The 25,048-nt window shown below is 40.3% G+C and overlaps 1 protein-coding gene across 4 annotated transcripts in view; it reads right to left on the bottom strand.

Moving 5' to 3' along the window:
• Window positions 1-260: 260 nt before the first annotated feature.
• The window catches only part of HHAT (hedgehog acyltransferase), a 145,928-nt gene continuing 121,140 nt past the window's right edge, over window positions 261-25,048 (bottom strand). For all 4 annotated transcript variants that reach the window (XM_026048435.1, XM_026048433.1, XM_026048434.1 and 1 more), the window contains exon 12: window positions 261-882. In XM_026048435.1, the coding sequence (XP_025904220.1) occupies window positions 791-882 (92 nt within the window). In that variant the 3' untranslated portion in view covers window positions 261-790. The remainder of the gene's footprint in view (window positions 883-25,048) is intronic.

The raw sequence follows: 25,048 nt of genomic DNA on the forward strand, positions 1-25,048 counted from the left end.
ACTAATGCAGGGCCGAGAGCCCTAAAAGTAAAGCTGTAAAGTCATACTTGATTAGTAAGAAAAGCTGGTCCTTAAGAAATGACTGGTCTCCCTGCACTCATAAAACAAAATAAAACAAAATAAAACAAAATAAAACAAAAATATCCTGAAACTAGCAAAGGAAATGGTTTAAAGGAGGAATTTTAAATGAAGAAGTTCAAAAGAAAATGCAGGATTTGCCACGGTAAGTAGGAAAAAAATGATTTAAGGCTGAAAAATTGCAGTCAGAAAGCACAGCAGAAGTATTCTAGCTTAAACCAGAAAGCAATCAAAAAGAAATGATGAGCATCCTGCCCTTCATGGAGTAAGCGAGCAGAGGGTATAACCTGGTGTGCCCTGGGCAGAAGCTGCAAGAGTTTGGGATTATCAAATCATGAAAAGCGGGAAAGTTTTCTTTAATGTGTCAAAATAGGCAGCAAAACTTTGCAAGGAATAAAACCAGTCCTCAGTGTATGTGAAATGCCTTCTCTGAGCTGCCTGTTCTCCGACTTACATAAAGTCACTGTTTTATAAATACCACATAATTCAAACTGCTGTCCCCTGCCACAGCCCATCAGCGTTTCTGGTTTAACTGTTGAATTTGCAATCCAGACTCAATTAAATGAGCTTACAGTTTTAACACAGGGATCATATATTGGGTTTGTCTGGCACATTCCTCTGCAGCTGGGAAGTAAACCCAGGGCAGAGGAGCCATTAACCTGTGAACTGTCTTTGAAGCCATCGCCCACGATACCAGACCTCTGCGTCGCGCTCATTTCACCGCGTGCGTCTGCTCCCATTCAATGCCAACGTGCGAGAAGCAGTAGAGGAATCCAAGAACAGAGAGCGTTGCCCATGGCCAGCCTAAAAATAGAAAGACAGACAATCCCAGTCAGAATAATTAATGAGCGCTGCGAGGAGAAGTAGGCTCTTGGGACGAACAACTTATGATGTGTCTAATTAATTTTATTATCGGCTCAGTATTGTAAGTAGAGCCAACCCACAAAATCTGAAAAAGGAAAGCTGTATTGCCCAAGCTTTGGAGGTGGGCAGCCCATCAGAGACCTGCTCTTGGCCATGTGCAGGGAGCTGGATCAGGTTCCTTTCTGCTCAGTACCTCCAAGTGACACTTACTGAAGCGAAGATGTCTATTTTAGTCCTCTCTTTTGTGGCTGGGTTGCCCATCAAGCAGATCCCCATTTGAACCTTGACATTCACAGCAGGCTGTGCTGCTGCCCAAAGGGATGCAGAGCTATTAGGTGAGTTATTAAAAATCAGAACAAAGCTTCACCAGTTACCTGTCTGCAAAAAAAAAGGCGGCTGAGGAAACCTCTGATTAAAGCTGTTTTGGATGACCTGCAGCTGGGTGTCAAATTGATGTACGTGTCCTACAGCCCTGTAACAGCTATTGGGGGCACAACAAAACAAGTATCTCCAGAGTATTTTTTAAACACCAAAATCATGGTTTTTTTTCATTCCCACCAGTGAAACCAGGCTGCTGCAGTAGTGAAGCAAGTTTCATGCTGAGCAGTAAGATGAAGCCTAGCAGTGCTTTGTCTCTCATAAGTTTTTATATAAAAATGTCAATGGCAGCAATAATACCTTTTTCCAGCTGCAAGAGTTTGTTGTAACATTCTTTATAGAGCCAGGGCCAGAAAGTTTGAAATGGATGGATACTAGAAGTGTTTACCTTTATTTTTAAGGGTGCTTTCAGAAACCTTGCTAGGTACCTATTTGGCATTTGTAAATACTTTGAAAATCTGGTACTCAGCAAATGAGTCAACACTAGCCTTTAACACAGCTTAGTCCTCGTCCCAAGCCACTGTACCACATCTTACGTGGAAGGTCTTGGCAGAGCACCTGAGTCTACAGGGGGAATTTCTAGATATCTCTAGGTTTGTGACACCAAAGGTGAGCAGGGCGCTGCTTCCTGGCAGGGGGTTCCCCTGCCTCTCTTACCACCCTAAAGCCCAAACCTCCACACAGGGAACGTCGTCGCTGTGTGACCTCCTCCCAGCTCCACACACAAGTGCAGGATGTGCGTTCTGGCTCACGAGCTCTCGGTAAAGTGCGGTACAAAAAACGTACTTTAAAAACATCATTAGTGAGGTTGTCAAACCAAGCACACAGCCACTAGGAAATGACTGAGGTAACTTTGCCTTTCAAACACAAGGCTTTGTTGACTGTCTTCTATAAATTGATTTTAGACTTGAAGGCCAAGTTTCATGACATGACACAGATTTTCATCAACATTTTTTTTTTGAAAGATCCATTAGTATTTGTTAATGTGTGTTATTTATATGTCCTGGAACAAATCCATGTGCTATTGGCAAATCTAAACCTGTTTGTAAACCTGCACAAATTTCTTCTAAGATGGCTGGACTTCCCTTCTTACAGAGAAGCACTGGGTGAGAAATATTTACGGAATCACAACCAAATTCAATAATTATACAGGTAGACTGCTCCACAAAAATCAAATATGGGCTTCTTTGTTTGAAAAAGCTGAGAGGGTTTTGTAACCTGTGGAGAGGAGCAGCAGTGCTTTAGCTGCCTGTAATGACGTATCACGTAACCCACCTCTCCCCAAGAAATGCCCGTTCCCCAGGGTGCAGGGGACACCGCTCTGCTGCACCAGCTGAGGCCCTGCTCATCATTCTTGTTGGTCTGAAATCCTACACACCAATTTTTTTTTGTACCCAGCATCACGAATGGAATGCCTGCTTTCGTTATGAGGTTGTAACAGTCATAATGGAGCTAATGCAAACTTAATTCCAACAGCAACAGCTTTCACAGCTACTCCCTTTGAACTGACTATCTTTTCTTCAAAAATGCTTCTGGACACCTCCAGCACATCCACAAAAAGTCATGTTTCTGGCACATTCTGGATATTGAATTGAAGGGAACAGGATCAAACCTAGCTTTCAAGTAGCAGTTTGGCTCACAGCTCTCAAATGTCCTCATTACCTCACCTCAAATCATCTCAAACCACATTTTTTTTTGTATCCATAATGAATCTCCTTCATGTTTCCTCATCACAACATCACCAAAACACTGGGAAATGGCACTTTGTACACTCCAGCTTGTAAGACTTAAGAGCTAGAGACACTAGTTGCATTTTGCATTTTTAAAAATTGCCTCAGTAGCTTTGGCACCTGAGTCCTGCTTTCAAATGTGACTTGGGCACAGAATAGCTGTGATGTGAGTAGGAGTGAGGAGCCATCTCCCTCTGAAAAGCCTGACTTCTCAGGCTGTGATTTCGATTTGTAAGTATCCAAGTTGCTGCAAGGCCTTGCACTTGGGAAAATCAATCCTTGTGATAAGAAGCAGCTACCCTGTAAAGTGGAATTAAGGATAGAGAAGTGTGGGGAGCAGGAGGAAAGAGTTTAAGAAGCTACAGCAAATCAGTGTTGCAGGCCAAGACCTCTCACCTATGCTACCTTCCTTACAAATTCAGTAACACTGCCACATTTTCAGGAGAAAACCCCTAATTCAATAAATAATAAATAAATTGGAATAAACCTATTATCTAGCCCAACATTTGAAACAGAGGATAATGATTGGATTTTTTTCTCCTTTCCAGGACTATTTATCACTTCTGGGTGGACTGATGCTGACCACCACAGGAGGACATGCCCAACAGAGCCTGTTACAAACACTGCACTTTAATACCTGATTACAGAGCTCAGGGAGTTGGTAATGGAAACGCCATACACTTTCAGCCGTGTTACCATTTGACAGGTAGATGGGGGTCCAAGTTATGCAAAGCACATCGAGGTGATCTGACTTACCCAAAATGGCATAAAGAAAATGCTAGATCTGCTCCATCTCTGTATGTTACACTCGAGCTCAACAGAGCTGGCTGTGATCTAAAAGCGATTTACAGAATTTCACCTCAATTTACCCTCCCATGACTCGGCAAGCTCTGTACTACCCTGAGAACTTGATTAGAAATGCAGCTTCTCGCCAGCCTGCTAGGAATGGCTTTGGCCAGGGAAGAAGGCTTTGCAATATTCACATTCTTCCTCATCTCTTGAGTTGGGGCTTTCATTTATCTATCTATCTATCTATCTATCTATCTATCTATCTATCTATCTATCTATTTATTTATTTACTTATTTACTTATTTACTTACTTATTTATTTATTTTTATGCTCCATGTTTCTGCATAGGTTCTTAAAAATCTCAGAGCATGCACTGCAGTATTCACAGTGGCTGCAGTGCAGAGCATCTTTGGAGGCAGCAAAACTTGTAATAAATGTGCTCTTTGCCTAAAGGCTAACTGATGCTGCCAGTTTCTGGATTTTTCAGTGTAAAACAGAAGATGCTGCTTCTTAACACTCAGCTCTGAATGTGACTGTGGTGCCTTTTTTTCCCTTTTTTTTTCTCATTACCAATATGGACATTACTGTCTCTTGGCAGTGGATTCTCCCTCTCCTTGTTGGAGGCAGAACCTCTCTTAATGACACCCAACAGTGACACCAGCAGCTCCAGATGCCTTAGAGTATAGATGAGAAGCACCGTTTCCATCTATAGATTATATAACATGAGCAGTGGATGCTGGTAACTTCTCTCTATAGTTCTTGATATTTTTTTTGATGTTATTATCTGACTTCAATTCTGCCTTAAGTATTTTTCATTCTAAATGCTCTGGGAAGGACAAAAGATTTGTAGCAGCTTTGTCTTCTGCTTCGAATTTTGCAGTGAAGTGTCCCAGCCTACGACTTTCTCCAACAGTTAGCAAGTAAAAAAGTCTGAGATTTTAGGCAGCAAATCTCTAAGTAACTCCGGAATAATCCAACAAAAAACCAAAGAACTATATTAGTGGAAATGCTGAATGTGAATCAGCAGTAAAGATGACATTAAAACTGACGAGCATGAATCTTTCTCCTGCAGGTAATAAGAAGAAAAAGAAAAACCAAAACCAGCTTTAGTTTCCAGGGATAAATCTATAAATCAGAACCAACCTTCCTTCTCCTCCTAAGTCTGTAGGAAGAGAAGCTAATATAAAAACTCAAGGCACAATAAATAGAAAATCTCACTATTTATTTTCCAGCAAGGTATCTAGCTTAGCATGCATAAAAATAGCATTATGCTTCTGATTAAAAAGTTGCTAAGATATTCCTAATATAACCTCCCTACTTACTGTGTGAACAATTATAGAAAGCTAATACTTGCAAGGATTTTATGCATTTTCTACTTGCAATTATTTGCTGATAGCCTTCTAGGTAAAAATCAAAATATCAGAGTGAAGAGCCTCTTTTTGTTATAGTGACTCAATGAAATATTAGAACAGAAAGCTAAATTCACAGAAAGGTGTAAGCTGTCCACAGGCTGCACTAAGGCCTGGCTGGGAACGTCGCTGCCCTGAGCTGTAGATCTGGCATCCGTCCTTGCAGCCAAGCAGAGAGGTTCCCATCACACATATGGGAGCAGAGCGAGCTCCCAGTGCTTGGATTTCATGAGGGTATTTGTATTTATCTAATTGTGGCTCTCCTTTCTTGGATTAGGTTTGTATGTCACCTCATGCAACAAATATCCTTCTCCAACCCCTGAGCGCTGGTACCAAGGAACACTTAGGAAATCAAGGCTATGACCTCTCAAAAACAGAGAATTTGAACCAGAATTTCAGATATTATCCAACATTGGCGGCCAAATATCTGTGTAAAAAGGTAAAGTACTAATTTATAGTACTTTACTTTATTATTAAATAAATTTAATAATTTATTTCCCCTGCTGTAATTTCTGGTTAGGGTACCCGAGCATGGTCATGACTATAAAATGCCCAAATGACCATAAAAGAATTAGTTTTTAAAAGTGAAGCACTACTTAAGGACTAATTATCCATTCCTCCCCTCTTACAAGATTGCTTCAGCTTGTTTCACTTGTCATCATCAAAACCAGCTATGTTCCCAGACTGTTTCTGCAAAGCTACAGTGCAACCTTGTCACTCCCAGCACAAGAATACAAAAAGGACAGACAGTGTGACAAATTTAACAACCACTTACAGCAAACTACTCTCTAGTATAAAGCATTTGGGAGCTCTTGTACCTGAAATTCTCTGCATAGCAAAAATTATATTACCTGTCATTACACAAAGCTCCAGCAGAAGGGCTGAGAGCACATCAGTAATTTAGAGGAACACTGCCTTTGGGATAATTGCTGTATCAATGTAAAGCTGGCCCTGCGGCTGAGGACACTGAACACTTAATCACATAGAAACTGAGGACTGAATCACTTAACACACATCCAAACTTCTTGAGAGGTAGAAGTGCACAAAGTAACCAAGCAATCTTGCAACCTCTTATCAAGCCATACAGCCAATTTGGGACCAAGGCATTTTTAATACCTCTGCCCTCAGACTGTGAGTTTCTCCCCTCTGCTTGTGTCCTGTTTCAGCAGTGTCACCAAGGGGCGAGAAAGCACGAAAGGAGGGAGATGCTAAAGGCAGTAATGAGTCAACAGAAAATGCTGACACCGACGAATCTGTCACACTGGAGACAGGTCAAATGAAATATAATTGGTGCACAGGAGTTATCTTTAGAAAAAGGGTCATATATGATTGGATTACTTTTTGATGACTCAAGTTGTTTCACTTATTAGCCGTACACAGCTATCCTGACCCTGCTTCCCATCCATAACAATTATATACAAAAGTCTAAAACTGATTAACTGCAGGCGGTTGGTGTGTGATATTCAATTAATTTGCATTGTTTGGGAAAAAAAAGACGAGAGGAGAGGAGAGGAGAGGAGAGGAGAGGAGAGGAGAGGAGAGGAGAGGAGCTGTGATAGTCCACCATGAAGGCCATATAAAACACAGAAAAAAAAAAAAAAGAACTGAAAAAATTACTTAAAAGTTATTGGTACTCAATTAACACCAAGTTCATAATTAGAAGACTGACTTGTGTATTTGCAGAAAATACATTTTGTAGTTGAAGAGTACATCTAGGCAATGCAGGAGGAAATGTCCGAGCCCCTGCTTTCAGCGTGAACTGGAAGCTGTGCCCGCTGTGGCACTGTGCCCCTACAGTAACTGAAAACTCAGGTTTACCCTATATGAGTTGTGTAAGCTTGAATCATATCTTAAACAAAGCCTAACATGTCATTTATCATGTATATCACAGAAATCAGACTGGCAATACACAGCAGCCATATCAGCATGCCGATTCTGAGCCAATGGCAATGAGCTTTTTTCCTGAGTCCAGCTCCGATTTCCTGGGATCTGGGCTGAGGCCAAGACGCATCCATCCAAGAGCAGGACTTCTGAAGACCATGACTCTTTATGCACCACTCTGGCAACCAAGATCAAAACGAATCTGTCAGCCTGATCCCCTTCATCCGTACACTGAGGACGATGACATTTCCTTGCCTTGTAACTCGCTCAGAGAAATGCAAATAAAGAGCTTTCAGAGTGGTCACCGCAGCCTTGCTGCTCTCCTCCCTTCCCTGCTACCAGGGTTGTGCCAAGCGGCTGCTGCGCGGAGCGGCTCTGCACGCCGTGGCACGAGCTGAGCTTGCCTTTAAGGTAGCTGTTGCTCTGACACAACAACATGCAAGGAAAACCCTCTGATTGTTAAAATACCTTCTTAAAACACAAACATAACACCTGCCCTTAGGGAATAAGTGGCCCATTTACATGCATCACTGCTGCACTGTTCAGCTAGTTTCTTGGCTCCTTGTCCAGGCGTGTGATGAAGTGACACTCCAGTGGTTCATTTGTCCCCACCGCTTGACAGCCTCGATCACGTTTGCTGCCGCTGTACAGCAGCGACAGCTTAACTGAAGTCAGCTGCACGACTCCAGCAAAACAGAACTAGATCAGCCTCGAGGGCCGGCGAGGGGGAGATCTGCTGGACTCCTAGCCAGAAACATGCGGGCCCTTTGCAGATGGTAGGGACTAAAGGCTCCAGCAGGCCCTGACCCAGCTCGTCAGGGGCTTCCACGCTGCAGGAGATCTCTCCTAGGACTAACTTGATGCATCAGGGGAGAGAAATGCAATGAGAGCTGGCTATGAAGCCGTCATTTCCATTGGTAAATAGGAGAGCACAAAGGAGGAAATGAGAACAAATTTCCATATGTACAGTCCCTTTTAACAATTATTTCTATAAACCTCTTTGCAGTGTGCAGGCTTCCTTTCTCTATGAGATCAGCAGCGCAACCAGAATAACTAATTAATGTAGGCAACATCATACCAGCTCAGAGGACCCAGTATAACAGAATTGGATCTGATTTGCTTTATTTCAGAGGTCACAGTTCACATGTGTGGTGTGACCACACAGATTATCCATATCAAATATAATTTGGGGCTAATTAGTAAATTCTGTATCTCAAGTGGACCCAGAATAAATTAAAACAGCTTTGTTTACAATCAGTACTTAGGAAAACACCACTTTCTCATCTCCCTGTTTTCAAACTATAACGCCAAGGTGGAAAAGTACAGCAACAAAGAGGAGAATATTGTGGCTACAGGGGCTGGCAGAACGTGCACCAAGTCAGTGCTACAGCACAACAGATCACAGAGTTTACTGAGCAGTGTAAAGCCTGGGAGCAGATGCTGAGCTGGACAGGGCACTTGGAAGAACACAACAACGTGGGGGACAGTGGTAGAGGTGATCCATTAGAAGCCCTATTTGTCTGTAAACAACCGTTCTAACCTCTCTTTCAGGATCAATAAGTGACTCAGTTACTAATTAGAGAACTCTCCTAATGAGGCTGACCATTTTTTAGCATGGCAGGAGAAATGTGAAAATGATACGAATCTTACGTGATGTGAAAATCTTATGAATTCTGCTTGGCTTATCTAGGTGTGGTAAGATGGCAGAAAAAAAAAGCTGGTCATGCAAAACAAGATATCAAAGCTACCTATGACCATTTAATGGCTCGAGTAAAAATGTACAAGGGGTTAATTTGACTGGAGCCAATTTGACTGGAGCCAGTTAGAATTGCCAGTTAGAGGCGACAAATCTTGGTATGCTGGTGAAAGTACATTGCCAAATGAAGATATCAACGTGTCTGCCATTCAGACTCATTAATGAGAAAAGTTACAAAGATTGCCCCAAACCATCTCTTCAGAAGGAAAATACCCTGTTTTAACAGGACAAGCCAAAAGCTCTCCCTCAGCCACTGCCCAAAAATAGGAGCCAGATTAGTGCTAGCTACTTTGGCAATAATTAGGATACTTAATAGAAGGGAAAGAGGGTTCCTCTTCTTCTCTGCCTCCTTTATTGGCAGCTAGATCTTCTATTAGTTGTTCTATTACTACGAAAATGAATTCATCACGTGGAACTACACAGTTTGGATGAAAATGAGAAACTCTTCAAAATTTATGCATGGCCACTTAATGCAGCTAATTTTTGACCAAGAAAGCAAATATTTAAAGAGATGATTTTTTTTGTTTTGGTTCTTTATTCCATTTGGAAATCTAAACGCACAATCTATTCCAGAGGCAACCATGCATCACCTGACTCATTTCTTTCCAAAAGAAAGATTTCAAGGGTCCTGCGTTTAAGATCAAATGTACTGACCCACGCAGCAGCATCCTTCATGCCTGCTCACACTGTGTGCATCACAGGGGCCAAAGCTGCTTGCATGACTCTCTCCTCTCCTTTGGAGAGGTATTTTGCATTGAGATTTGGCTCAGGGCTCACTTTCCTGCACAACCTAAAGATAGCTATGGATAGAGACCTTCATGTGTCCTTCAGTGTTTCAAAGAGCGTTGGACTCAAGTGAAGTGCTCAGGTGCAGTCAAAGTTTGCCATCACAAACAAGCCTGATTAAATAACAGAAATCTATCATTTGGCAGAATCCTTCAGTCATTCAGAAAAAGAAAAGTCAAACACAATACTTTGATCAGAAACTCTGCTTAAGTTTTTGACTTACATCCACAGTGACCTTTAAATTGCATTTGAATATATTTCAATTACTGAGGCAGAAGAATTTTCCTGGCAGGTGGACCAAGACCATTACCAACATACTATTGTCTTTATCTCCTGTTTTGCAGGAGTCCGTGTACGCTCTGTGGCTTTCTAATGACAGTGAGAGTGCTTAATTTGTTTCAGACCTGAACCTGAATTGTGATAGCTGCTGGAACACTTGAGAAGCTGGGCATGTCTCCTTTTGGATTTGCTATTGGAACTATCAAAACACACTAAATCAAGGACATGGAAAGAAGGGAGCACAGGGCAACTCCAATGGATATTCACTGCTCTTGACTAGACTGAAAAACATTCAGACTGAAGGGCTAAGGTGAATCTCCAGTCGTGAGGAAGAAATGACAAAGGCAGACAGAAAATTGAACTAGGGAATCAGTAACAAGTAAGAGAGTCCAGGAAGCATTGCCAGGGTCTCAGATTCAAACAAATTCTCTTTTCACTGGCAAAGCAAGAAGAAGGGGCCTGCTCTCCCCACCACCACAACCCAACCCCTAGCACTGCTACAGCCCAGTCACCGAGCAGGGAAAGAAGAGACAGTACCTGGTATCAAACAGGCCTGACAGAGAATGTTACCAGAGCAGTAGAACACTCAAACTGTCTTGTTATCCAATACTTGTCTACTAGAAAAGAAACCGCCCAGTAAGAATGTTTTATAAAAACTCTTAGGTGGTTATTCGTAGTCTCCAGCATGAAACCAACCCAACAAAGCTCCTCAACTCCCAGGCCATCCCAAATGGATTCTCCGTGCTGCTCGGCCGCCTGCCTCGGCGCTGGCAGCCCCTAGAGCGCTCAGCCTGGCACAACTTGCTACAAGCAACAACCTGGTACAACTTGGCTGGTAGCTTAATTGCAGCTGTATTTAAATTTTAGTGATGCAGAGGAAGTTTACTGCCTTCCCTCTTGGAAATACAAGCGGATTTAATCTTATATCTCAATCAAAAGTAACAGAACATTAAACAGAAATGCTGTCAGGAGCCAGCTCCTTTAATGAAGGCAGCAGTTCATAAAGCTGAATTGAATTATTAATGAAATTACTCTTGCAGAAGTCACGCAATGCAAGAAACCCTGGGCAAAATGTGCACTATGTAAAGGCTAATGTTTTTCTAACAAACTAACCACTATCTTTGACTTAGGAAGAATGTAATCAGGCTATACATTAATTCTGAATCACTTAAAAATTACCAGGACAAATTTGGCAAAACATCACATGTAACACAAAAGTCTTGATGCAATTTACCTCAGTGACTAAAAAGCTCATAAAATGTGTGCCCTTGGTTAAGTACAGTACTTTCATAGTATTGGTTTCTGGAGAATTGATGGCTCAGCAGTAACTATAGTAACAGAAATATGCGCAGGTTACTATAGGCAGGCCTTTTAAGCTGTTTTATACACTACTGTGTCTGCACTGAAGTGAAATGATACATATTTTATGTAACACTAATGCAGCTGTTATCATAGAAAGCATGAAGTGTAATTAGGGCAAAACACAACCTTATTTTTTTTCAAAACCATACTGAAGACTCAGCATTTTCAGATGCGACATCTTTGTTGTGGTGGTTTCCTTCTCTGTGTTGGTTTTTGTTTGTGCCAGTGGGTCGTTAGAGGTTAGTAACACTGTCATCCCTGTGCTCCTGTTGACTCTGGTGTGGCAACAATATCCCTTGCCTTTGCTATAATAATTATATAGGGTCAGATTCCCAATGGGAAACATATGCTTGGCCCTAGGAGGCCCTGCATTCAGGCTGCAGCTCCTGGTGCTGGCTCAGGCCCAGGCTCCACTGGAAGCTGCTCCATGGCTCAATTAGAGACTCCCTAGGCCCCCAAAGCAGGAGTTTCTGTAGCCTTGTGGCTTGTGCACCCCTCTTTCATCTCTTTTTCAATGATGCATTTTGCCATTTCCTCTAGAATGCCAAACCAGCTGAATACTGGCTGACCCCTTCATCAGTAATAATGTTACTTAGGAAAGTAAAATTTGTGTATTTGACTGCACTGCAAGAACTAGCTCTTGCTGAGAGGCAGCATGGTTTATTGTAATGTAAAGATATGCTAGTTATGTGACTTTATAAACAAGGGTTTGGCCTTTCTAAATCAGCATAGGTAACAAAATGAGACATGTCTAATTCATCAATATACAGTTCAGGGTACTGTAAACCAATCACAAAATTCTTTAAATCTTTGCATTAAAAATACAAGATTGCAAAAGGCCTTGCCAGTATATTGCCATGTTTTACAAAAAAAAAAAAAAAAAAAAAAAAAAAAAGGGCAACATTGCAGCATTAGAATTGGTCAAAGTGGATTTAAATTACATTAGCAGAAGATACTGTTCTACCTCTCTTCAGGGTTGGTTTTTAGATAGGCAGAAAGGTGTTTTGGAGCTGTCAGCAAGTACATTTTTGAGCAACTTTTCCTACAGATTGCTAAGGCAACACTAGTTTTACTGCTATATTCAGGTGTGAATTTAACTTTTCTATTTAATAAATGACACCCTGATGCAAAGTTTGCATTTTATCATAAAGTTTAGCTCATACAGTGATGTGGATAGAGCTTTATGACAGTTGGTACCGTCTTCCCATACAAGACTCTCTGGAAAGGACGCCTGAGAAACGACACGACTCTGTTGCTAATAGCAGAGGCCTTTAAATCTGGATGCTGTGTTAGCTTCTGGGACTTGACTAATCAGAAGTAGAGCTGCAAGATGATAGCTAATGGCCCAGCAAATCTGCACGCACTTTACAACTAAACTAGATACATCCATTAAGGCTATAGGAAGGTCCAATTTCGGTTCTGCATATTGTTGCCAGTAGAAGTTACGAAAGTATTCTTACCAATAATGTTTCAGCAAGAGGGAAGAGTTTTACCAAACTGGTAGGCTCTGGCTTTACCTGATATGCCCTGCCAGTACAGCCTGTGGTTTTTCTGCCACTTGCAATGGTGCCCTCTGCGTAGCAGGTATGGCCCCAATTCCTGAGATTATAGAGCAAGGCACCAACTAAACCCAAGTCTCTTTTTGGTGCCCTCTTTGAAATGTGCTCTCTACAGGAGAGCCTAAGTAACACCAAATGCTCCTTCGGAAGTTATTCCTAAAAAAAAAAAAAGGCATCTGAGATTATCTGCATCCCTCAAGGCTAACATCTCCTAAACACAGTGGGCCAGAGCTTAATTACTACGGCTCTTGCTCTAACTACAGCTACCCTTTGCCCCTTTCACCAAGAGGGAGCATCAGTAATTTCCCCCCAGGAAATACAGCTCATTATAAGCTGCTGTCAAGTATAAAATAGACATTGGCTCCTTTAGACTTTTTTGCTGTTTCCAGCATGACACAGAATAGAAGGCAATGCGCACTGAAGTGTTTACATGATAAAAGGCAAAATGCAAGTTGAAACAACTCAACAGCTGAAAACAACCACTTCCTACAGTGAACTCACGTGGCAAAATGTGGATCCATTTTTGGAACTGGGCAACAGATCTTCAGGCCAGTATAGCAGAGCAATTATACTAAATGTAGGCCCTGTAAAACTCAGCAAGCAGCTTTCCAAAATTAGCTTTTGGTGAGATAGTCTCAGAAATCTTTTGACTAAAGAAGATATCTTAAGAACACCACCTTGATGTTATTTGCTAATGCTGTGAATGCATATGTTAAAGAAAAAAAAAAAGACTGGCTGCAGTAAATATAAGATTTAACATATGAGGGATAAGCTCTTTCATATGACATAACAAGGCTCATATTTAAATGCTATGGCATTTGCAGGTAAATTGGTTTACTTGAGAAAAGAAGATATAGAGAGCTAGAACTAATGCCAACAGAATCGCAGAGAATTTTGCTGCCAACTTTAGTGGAAACAGGATCAGGTTCTCAAGGCACAATGCTGTTTTTTTTATATGTGAATTCCACTCTAGAAAACTCCAGTAGCTGAAATATTGATGCCTTTTTCACCCAGAAAATATACCATTTTCTTGTGACACTTATTGAAAGCCTTCACATCTATATATACTGGAGAAATGACCATGTAATGCAGATGGATATAGCTGGTGACAGGACCCCCAATCACAGCCTCATACATATTCCCCACAGCTCTCCATCTGATAAAAAGGACACATTAAATATTTGAATAAATAGTAAAACGTGAGTATTAAAATAATGTGAGACTAACGAAAGAATTGGAATACAGAACTGGAGAATAAACTGTTATTTTTTATTCTTCTTTAATGAAAAATGCAGAACAAATTTTGCATAGAGAGGTCAAAGTAATTTCTGCAAAATGAAACTTCCATTTATCCAATAATTTCTGGAAAGTGAAAATCTTTTATCCTAACATCCGTGAAAAGCCCTAAGTAAACAGGAGCTGTCCCTTGTTTCAGCTTTGAATCAGGAAGTTTCACTTGAAAAAAAAAATTGCTATAGTCCCTCCATCTCTCAGCTTCTTTACTGCAGCATTTGGTCACCTCGTGGCAACCAAGTCTACCTACCTACCTAGATGACCATTCTCTTTTTCTCCCAGACCTGCCAGGTTGTGCTCCATGCTTTCTCATATGGGTGGAAGGAGGCTGCAGGGACTGCAAAGCTTAATGCAGCCTGAAAGGCAGATGCTAAAAGGCGTAAGAGTTGTCTGCCACTGCATGTCTGCCACACGTAACTCGAGTCTCACTCGTGACTGATCAACGAGGCAGGAGGGTAAGGCAGCATGAAGAAATGCAAATAAAGCAATAGGTAGAAATGGAAGAAATCGTAGTGGGGACAAGAAACAAACACAGGTTGGCCTGTATGGAGAACATACACAACACAAGATGAGCAACTCCCTAAAAGCAGGAGCATATGGCAATGCCAACATGGTGAAATTACAAGAAAAAGTGGTGTGAAATAAGGGAGAGGTGGGAGAGCAGAACTGCAAAGAAGCTGCCATTTCCCCTGTTGCACAGACACCTTGGCTCTGTTGGCTCCAGACTGTGGCAAACATACAGAAACTCGAGTCATACATGCTTATACCAAGCCGTGCTCAGAATGATACACCTATGAGCTCGTACACAGTAGGCTGAAGCATCACATGAACATGCCCTAGAGTCCCATCAGTCTCCATGCCAGCCGCTACTTCCATCCACCCCCAAATCAGCTCAGAGATAAGTTAGCATCTGCTGGGATGTGGGCAGAGCATAGCCTTGCACAGCAGCATCACAGCGTTCCCAAATCCTCTCCCAAGGGCACACTATATTCCATTTGTTTTTCCTGCTGCTGAACTGTTGTTTCTGCTGTCTGATCCCATAGGATCTTCTGCATCTTTCTACATTTACCCCGTATCTATTTTTTTGAGCCTTAAAACCTGTGTATCACCAGCAGAGTTGATCATGCAAAGCAGGATGCGAGCAGATAAGTAATATATGCCTCCCAGGCACCTGGCAAAGATTTCTCCTTCCCCAGAAGCAGAGACACAAAGTCAGGGTTCCTATTCCTTTACAATCCAATTCAGCTCCTGGGAAAGCACAACTGAGCCTGCTCAAGGCCTGCAGCTAAACCTTAGTCTAGACCAGAACGCATAACTAAAAAGCTCAAACAAGCAAGACGGAGAGGTGCAGAGAAGGCACAGAGTGTATCAACACTGGAGTCCTCCCTATCCGGTACTCCTGACACAAGCTAAGCATTTCAGACCAAATTCCAGTCTGGTTTACACTGCTGCCAACTTGCTCAAGTAACAGCTATGTAGCGCTAACCTATATAAAAACACAGCTGTACTCATTAAATTGAGCGGGAATTTCTGAGTAAGAAAAAAGCAACCAGTCATATCTTGTAAAACAAAAGGCTAAATCATCACAGATGCAGTTGTTTATGGGGCACAAACCTAAATTCCCTTCACATTCCCCTTTCTTCTTAACTCCTACTGCAGGTCAAGTGTTGACTCTAGCCCTTCAAAGAAAACTACCAGCCGAGTAAATGCCTGAAGTGATCTGGCGCAGCCTTTTCTTCCTATTAGTTAGCCCGAGGAAAAGTAGAAACAAAACCTAAAAAAACAAAAAAGCAAAGAAAAAAAGGAATAATCGTATAGTGAGAAACCTCAAGATTTTAACCTCAGATTTCTAACCTAACTCTATTTACAACACATAAATTTACTTTCAGGATTAGTAATATACATCAATTTTAATATTAGTCTTCAGTCATCACCTAATCTCACTGCAAGTGAAAGTGTGCAGATGTATAGAAAAAAATAGGTAAACACATATATTCATTGGAAATTACCCTGCCTAGCAGGTTTTATTCACTATTACCTTAACTAATAGTCGTGAAACCTAATCATCGTCGCCTTGTAAGTTGTCCCATTGGAGTAGATTTAAGTTCACAAGTTTCTGAAAGGCCTGGAGATATATATATGTATATATTTTTTTTCCTACAGTTTGAGGGAAGGCTGTCACACGGTACCAAACCAAAACTCACCGAGTCACAGAGACATTAGAAGCAAGCCCAGCTCCTTGAAGTTGCTGGGTGTTTACCGAACAACTTGCCTGTGCTCAGGGTTTTGCTTTAGGGAATGTGTTACAAAACACACACCTCCTGCAGAAACACTGGAGCCCTACAGAGCGACTTCAGTGATACGCTCTCTGAATTTTCATTAAGCCTTTTTATTTTTTTTTTCCCTGATCTTTCCAATCTTCTTTCCACTTTAAAAGATCTCCAGAGGTGGCAGAAATAATCACCTTCAGACTCTCCTAAATGAATAGCTCTAGGCTTTCCAGGCTTCTGCTGAACGTAGAAACAAACCTACACAAACAAGCAAACCTTGAAATGCAGCAGACAGAGCTAGAAGGTGGCTCTTCAGCAAAGAAGAAAAGGGGTTGAAAAAAAGTGGACTTCAGTAAATAACCCAGAATACAAATCAATCTTTAGCCGAGATTGTTTCTTAATACTTTTTATAAAAATAAGGTAAAACTCAAAATGGAACCTATTTCTGCATTTCTTTCTAAGAAATGAGGTAATTTATGTTAGTTTTATGAATTCAGCCATTCGTTTATTCCCTACTGCCTTGGATAGGCTTTGCAGTCTGGCACATGGCACATTTCTGAGCAAAACAAGAGACAGCCCTTCTGCTTCCATGTTAAGATTCTTTCTCCTCATGATTCTACATGAAAAGTCCAAATTGTTCATCAGCCACCCATGGCTGATAGTCACCTTTCAGAAATCCTCTTGAATAATTAATGCTATCTTTTGTCTTTTTAAGCCTAGTCTCTCCAGCAGGAGACCATGTGTGAAGAAGATAAGAGAGAAAGCTTAACAAAAAACAGCCTCCCAACATGCACAAGAACTCTTGACCTGAAAGACGTGAAACAACAGTGCCTGGCATTGCAATATAGCTCCAAAATCAAAGCATTTTACAGGTCTTGTCTACATTGCAAAAAAAAAAAAAAAAAAAGAAAAGAAAAAAAAAAGAAAAAAAAAAGACTATGACAACATAAAACCAACCTTCATCATCACGACCGTGTCAGTAATTCTTTTTTAAATATGCCTTAGAAGACTTCCATCAACTTCCCTGAGTTCTCATTCCTAATCTCACAGATGTCACAACCCAAATCTTTCACACTTGATAGTTAACTGGGCAATCACTTTGAGCAAAAATTAGTATTGCACGCAGGTTTAGACGGAGCATCCAAATGGGCAGTGCCCATGAATCATACATATCCCTGGTGGCAGAAAGCAGCCAATGTCTGTTACTGAAATGTGCTACTCTGGTGAATGGCAGAGATCTTATAAAGAGGGAAAAACAGGTACAGATATAATATGTACCACACAACTTAAGGGTAGATGACAAAGAAGGAACAGCTAAGACTCAGAACTAAAGACTTAGATGGAGCAAAATCTGTGGAAGCCAGCACGTGTTGATTGATGTAAACGGTGTGACACAGAAATGGATTCCAAAGCTGAGGCGCAGCCATTAAGACAAAAGATGCAGTATAATGTTCAGACAACAAAAGTTATTTTTAATATTGCATTCATGAGTGGGTGGACATTAAAAGAATTTATTTCAAAATGTATTTCATTTTTAAATTCACATCTCATTTTAATGCATTTTGCTTTTTAAACAAACTTGTTTAAATTTTAATAGGAACCAGAGATGACTTTCTTGAACATTTGACTTTTTTGTAATTATAAAAATGAAATAGATAAGAAATATTGCATCACTGAGTCATGCTGCAAAGTTTAATATGGTAAATAGTCATGTTTTAAATTAACTCAGAATTGGGATAAATAACAGCTGTAGCTGTGGATGTCAATTCAAGTTTCATAAATAATGCAACAAATAATGCAGTGACAGAAGTATCTGAGTGAACTCTTGTCCTATTTTAAGTACTTTTCTGCTATAAATTTAAGCACTTTCAATTCTCAGTATGAAGATGTGCAAATTTTGTCCTACCTAATTTTCAGTTTCAATTTTGTTAGGAGATGCAGAAAGACATTTTCTTTATTTGAACTAGCTAAAAGCTAAAAACTGGGAATTTAAAAACAGAATTGCTTGTTTTCTTCTTGTAAATTATAGATAAAAGCTGGATGAGAATGGAAGAGTCTAGTGCTAAAGAACTCAGGGATATAGGGTCAGAATTTCTACGAGTCTTAGGGAACTAAGGGTGTTGAGAGAACCTTACATGCTATCGAAAATACTCCCAAACACCCAGCACCCCTTCATTTCAAAGTCACCTATTGTCACTCCATGCTTCTGCCCATAGGACATATCATATCCATTTTTAGACACCAAAGCATCTGGTTTGGATCATCAGGGTTAAGTTTTCAATCTGTCTACTCATTAGATAAATTAAATAAATCTCTTAAGAAATTATTTAAGCTGAGATGCACGTTTTAGGATTTCTATCCAAAGTATCCCAGGCAGTTTTACTTATCTACTAAAACAGATGTGAACTGTAGTATTTATATTTTTAATTCAGTTTTCCACCTAAAAGTAGCTGGTCACAACATGCATAAAAAGTTATCATCTAGAAAATCATTATCTTATTTTCATTGCTCATATAAACTGCTTGAAATTGCGAGTCTGAACAAGATGTCTAACTCATATAAGTGTGTGTATTCAAAAAGGAACTTCGTGGTTAGCAGAAAGCACTATAGCAGAAAACATTATTTCTTTGGAAAAAAAAGATTTTTTTATACTGACCAACAGAAATACAGCCTTTTTTCCCCATCTTTTTAAAAGGAAAATAACAAATACAATAAAATTAAGTGATTAAAGAGGTCCTGTTCATCTGTTGTACACATAACATAGAGCACGGATATAAAAACACTCCAATTTAAATTATTTTTCTTTGGTTGGAAGAAAGCTCACCACTTCTCCTTTGTATAACTATGTCTGTACAACCCCTGAGTTGTACAAGGATAATCTAGGAACATTCCTGTTATTCCACCAGAGATCTCCATTTGAATTTCACACTCTCTGTCCCAAGCATAACGCACCTACGACTCATCGCATCGCGACTTGCTACCCAGCTCCACATCCCGACTTGCCCGTCCTGAGCCAGGCAGCCTCCTCCTTCCTTCCTCCTCCTCCAATCTCCTCCTCGCCCAGAGAACTGCCACTTTATCGGGCTCCTACATATGAATTTCCTTCTCTTTCCCTGACCTCTTATTTTGTTGAATATTTAAATCGTACATTTCTAATGCATCTTTTTCATGATTAGTCTTGAGAAAGAATCAAAAAAACTTTTCAGCATTGACCCTAGGTAAAAACTTTGCTTCACAGAATCAGTCTTATGACCTGCATGGATTGAGTAATCTTTCTATATTAAGGGCAGAAACAATGTCCAAAAACTGTTTAAATCTTGAAGCTATCAGAAAGCAGAAATTGCAGTGTGGTAAAAGGCATCCATTCTAGCCCTATTAGGGTACAAGATGCCTAGGCATAAAAATAACTTCACTTTTAATACCTTGCCTCCCATTATCACTATGTTAGCATGGTTTTAGCAGGCAAGGTAAAAAGGTGATTTCCAGATCCCAAAGGAGAGTGAGCCAGTCCTTCACTGTAGAGATCTCAGACATGAGGGAATAGTAACATTAAAACCACATAAATAATGTAATCAGGAAGATTAGAATGTGGGTAGTATATGTCGTGTTCAGACTTCATAACCCTTTTCTAAGCACTCATAACAATAATAGACAATAAAAATCCTCTGTTAATTGCAGCAGCCCACCATCCTTCATTATAAGATTTTTTCCTCATCTTTTTTGTTTGATTGCTCCAATTTTCTTTCAAAACAGCCAAAGTTTTGATCAAACCATCAAATGGATTTTTTTTTCCTGCTAGGAAGTAAACAGATCACATAAACAACCTGGTAATTTGTTTACCCATGTGTTAAGGGGTGGTAGGAGTACCTCAATTTAGTTATGGCAGAGAAATGTACTAATTAGGTTGTTTAAAACTCAATTAGATTTTGATTCAACAATGCAGGAATCAAGATGTAGCACTCAGACAGTCACGATAGCTTTACAGAGCATTACTTTTAAATATGTTCAATCATACTTAGTAAACACAATCAGTAACATTTTCCTCAATAATGAGTTGATCTCCACAGTCGATGCTTATTGGCAGTGTTTGTTTGACCAAATTCATATAATTTAGTGCACTCCCTGCAAGAAACGGGCCTGTCACAAAAGAATGTAGTTAGCAATTGAGCTGCAGCATTTCATTACTGTAAGGCAGGATTCATGTGTGTCAGGCAGAAGGCCCTTGCCACGATGGAGCCTGGAGAACGCGGAGCGTAATGAACGGAGGCAACCAATAGACACTCCTGCAACCAGTCAGTTGTGTGACCAGAATGTCAAACTTCGCAGGATGCTGGTAGTTATATTGCCTCACTGCACAGAAATTACAGGGGTTTGAAAGGATTATAAAAGGATAAATTATCCCAGCTGTTTTCATTCTTCTGAGTCACTTGTATTAAAAGATTTGCTGGAAGCAATACTCTGCTGCTTAATTTTCACAGATACTTTATAGCCACCTCTCACAGCAGAGCTCTTACTGACTAGATATTGCTTACCTATGACAGTAAATGCAGACATCCAATGCCATCTTTTTTTTCCCTCCCTTTCAGAAATCAAATCAAGGAGTTAGCATTCTTAAAGCATTTTTTTTCTTTCTTTGCTTTACATATACATCACTAGCAAATAGGCATGCAGCTCGTTTCTGTCATTTTGCAGGAACAGTGTACTGTAGTTACTGCTAATTACTAGGAACTTGCGATTTTAAGCTTTTTCTTATTTTAGTTAATCTGTCTGAGCCAAATTTCATCAGACGTGCACTACTGAAGAAGCACTGGAACAGAAGAGATGCGGGTGCAGATGTGCTTTGCAGCTACAATATTTATGTGCAGGGAAGGAAAAAAAATTTAGTACTTTGTGATGATAAATATATTTGCATTTTCTCCCTCACACCATTCTCTAGATTTCCATCCAGTGGAGAGAAAAAGGAAGCGGCTGGATCGACAACTCATTTCTTTTCACATGAGCTTATGTGAAAGCTCATTACCATCTAGTTGTTTTGGTAGGAAACAAGTTAGGATTGCTTTAACAAGGTAGGCTTTCCAGTTCTTAGAGGAAAAGTCCACCTGATATTACTTGAGATGAAGATCTCATCAGAATTAACAAGAGGTGAAAGAGCAGAAAAGAGCTGCTTTCTCATTGCTAGTAGATGCCCCTGACAGCTGGGTTGGAGAGAGGGAAACATCCCATGTGGAAGCTCCACCTCTTGGGTTGACAGACAACTTTTCAACCTCTACATCAGGTGATGCATCTAATTTTCCATAACACTAAATTCAGCCAGGTGCATGTGCGAGTGTGTACATGAGCGTGGAGATCTTTTAAAACTGAACAGCTAGATAGAGACTATTATAAAACTGCTTTAAACAGTGTTTACTAGTTTTAAGCTATGTCCAGGAATCCTGTAGACTGCTCTTCCTTTTAGGTTGCTCTTCCTTCCTTAACAAAGTAAGACACCATATTTTAAGCAACAACTAGGACAAAACTACTTTGTGTATTCATTGTCTTTGATGTGGTTATATTAAAAAATATAAGGTCAGTTAAAGATAGCAGGGTGAAGTGGTAGGGGGAGAAGGGAGGATAAAAGAGCCCCTTCCTTCCCAGTTTAGATGTTTTGTTATATTAATGACATTCATTACATAGTCAAGGGAATTTTAATGTGTGCCAAACTGAGAGAAATAACTTCAATTACTTTAATTAGTTTTCCTTCAAAACTACATATAAAAATGACAAATGGAAATGATGAAACTGATTTCCATATATTTGCCTCTCAGTTCCCAATGAGTGTGGGTTTCTCTTTTTTTTTTTCTTCTTTTTTTTTCTTTTTTTTTTTTTTAATCTGTGTCATGGAACAGATTGTCCTGCATAAAGCCATCATCCTTCTATGTCACTGTCAGGGATATTGTATTCTGTTGAAAGCTGACAGACAGATTAATTAGTGAGTTGGCAATTCATTCTCCAATTATGCTTCTTATTCACCTACTGATAAGTTAATGAATTAATATATATATACACACATTATAAGGGATAGCTTGCTTTTAACAGCAATACTTGTGATAAAAAAAAATAAAAAAAACAGATCAAGAAGAAACCAGGAACACACTTCTGAAGGCTCTTCCAAAGTTTTCCTCTAAGCAGTAATATATTTTCTGTGTCTTTTTCTGTGATATTTATAGTAATCTTTTTCATGTACAAATACATCAAGTTTTGATTTTAAGTCAGACTAAATGGATCTCATTCTTAAATAAAGCATACTATATGGTTTTTAAAATGTTCTGCTTTCAAATATCCCACTCAGGAGTTTGCAGCAAGGGGAAACAGGTCAAAAAAGCTATTCAACACACCTTGCTTAGACACCAAATGATAAAGGCAGCAGTTTTTAAGGCAACACTATTGCCTTAAAACAACTAAACTGCTTCAACTGTCTCAAAAAAACCCAGAAGTTTACAGCTATAATTTCCAGTGTGGTGTTTTCTGTAAATAATCCCAAACTGTAATATCAGTCAGCTGCACGGGACCAAGAGCACCTCATTTCTTGCTGCGGTGGCCTCAGTGCACCCGCTCCGTCCCCTGCAGGACTCACCGGGGCGAGCCCGGCTCCTCCGCGTTGCCCCTCAAGCCGGATCAGACGCATCCTGTAGACAGAGGGGCTGGAGCCTCCACTGCAGAGGCCCCTTCTGGCACTGATGAGCTCCCTGCTCGCTAACCCTCAAAGGAAGGATATGCTCCCAACGTGATTTGTTTTGCTACTGATGCATCTTCCTACACTGAAAGCTTGTTGAAGATTTACAAAATGAGCTCCTTAGGTTTTTTCTCTCTCCAAAAGCCAGCCTGCTCCATGAACACTTTGCTCTCCAGCAGGCACAGCCCTCAGCGATGCCTGTGTGATCCTGAGGCGTCTCCAGCCCCACGGGCCACTCGCGGACTCTCTGTGGTCGGCTGCACGCGCGCCAGCACGGGCCTCGTGGCTGGGTCGCTGCCCAACTTCAGGCAAATTCAGCTCCGTGTTAAACTGACCCTTCGGGCTGGGAGGCAGCTGGGAGGCCGGGGCTACAGCTGCCTGAGACTGAGGAGCACTTCCATTTACATTAAATATTTTTCTATAGACTTTCTATTTAAATTACATATTTTTATGAGAACACAACAAGAGAACACATCTGTCTGCCAGAAAGTTAGCAGAGTGAGGATAACACAATACAAAATCAAAGCTGTGTTTCAGAGCTGCTGAAAGCCTTCCTCATCGGTCAATAAGTCAAAGCCTTAAAGTAAGAAATCAAGAAATCAGCCGGTTAGCTGCTGTAGAGCCAAAGGCACAAGTTAGAAACCCTCACCAGCCATATGCAAAACTGCAGAGCGTGAGACAATAAGAAACCAATTACATGTGAAAATACTTACATTTTGCTATATCTCTGGAACTAGATCAACATCCAATCTTCTACAGATGTAGTACACCCCTGTAATTTATATATACTGTTGTCTCTGCTACAAACCTACTAGTGATAGGTCCATCTTGTGACAGACTGAATACAGCTGTAACACTCTAAAGAGGAGGCACTTGGTGCTCACACACCTCGGCACGCTTGCTGGTATGATGAAGGTGGGCACGAAGTGGAGGGTAGAAGAGAAAATAAGGTTAGTAATTGCCAGTCATTGTTTTTGCCAAGTCTAGGAGAGCAACTCTTCGTAGTCACAAGACCAGCAGCAATGGTGCTTTTGAAGGAAAAAAGCTCATTTTGCTTTTATGCCAAATGTGCCTCTTGGCTGCCAAAGGTTAGAAAGCTAAATACTGTCAAAGGGCTTTAGTTGGAAGAAGACTGAAACCAAGTTGACCATAGTCCTACTGTTTTTATTTTTGGTTTGTTTGTCTTCTCAGTCTACTTTCTCCATTCAGAAATGGAGAAGGTCATCATTCTCCTAATACTTCGCAAACCCAGTTGAATTTTTCTTGTGTTGAAAAGGGTGAGGCCAAGCTTGCAGAGACTTTCATACTTGACACGGATAAGTATGTTGAAATAGAAAAACATTGAAACATGCTGGACACAACACATGGTATTTAGTTGAGAAACCACCGTTGGTGAAGGAATTTTCTCACCTAATCAAAATATAGCAACTCATTAAATCTAGAACTGTAGACAGAAGGAGATAGGTTTGAACCCACTTTGGTGTGGCTTGCCATTAAAAATCAATCAAACAAACAAACAAATAAACAAATAAAAGCAACCACGCAACTCAAAACAATCTTTACCATTTCCCATAGGAAAAAAATACATCCCAAAACTCTTCTTTTGAAATTCCCTATAGATTTTTTTTTTCTCAATAAAAAATTTGAAGTCCACATGAAATTAATTCTAAGCACATCTCACTAGACCGTGTCTGACAGGTCAAGAAATCCGAGTCTTTTATTGATTGTTTCTTTTTTTCCAATAGTATGTCAGAATTTTTTTTTCTGAAGACAAAAATCATATACCTCAAATATCAACACAGGATGTGAAAAAGTTTCCTTCCCTCATTTGCTTCCAAGAAAGATCTTGCTGGATTAGAACAAATTGTCTAACACGGGAAACTCAAAAGATCCTCTATTTGA

The sequence above is a fragment of the Nothoprocta perdicaria genome, unplaced genomic scaffold, assembly GCF_003342845.1.
Source record: "Nothoprocta perdicaria isolate Ctin4 unplaced genomic scaffold, notPer1 scaffold_54, whole genome shotgun sequence".
NCBI classification, from domain to species: Eukaryota; Metazoa; Chordata; class Aves; order Tinamiformes; family Tinamidae; genus Nothoprocta; species Nothoprocta perdicaria.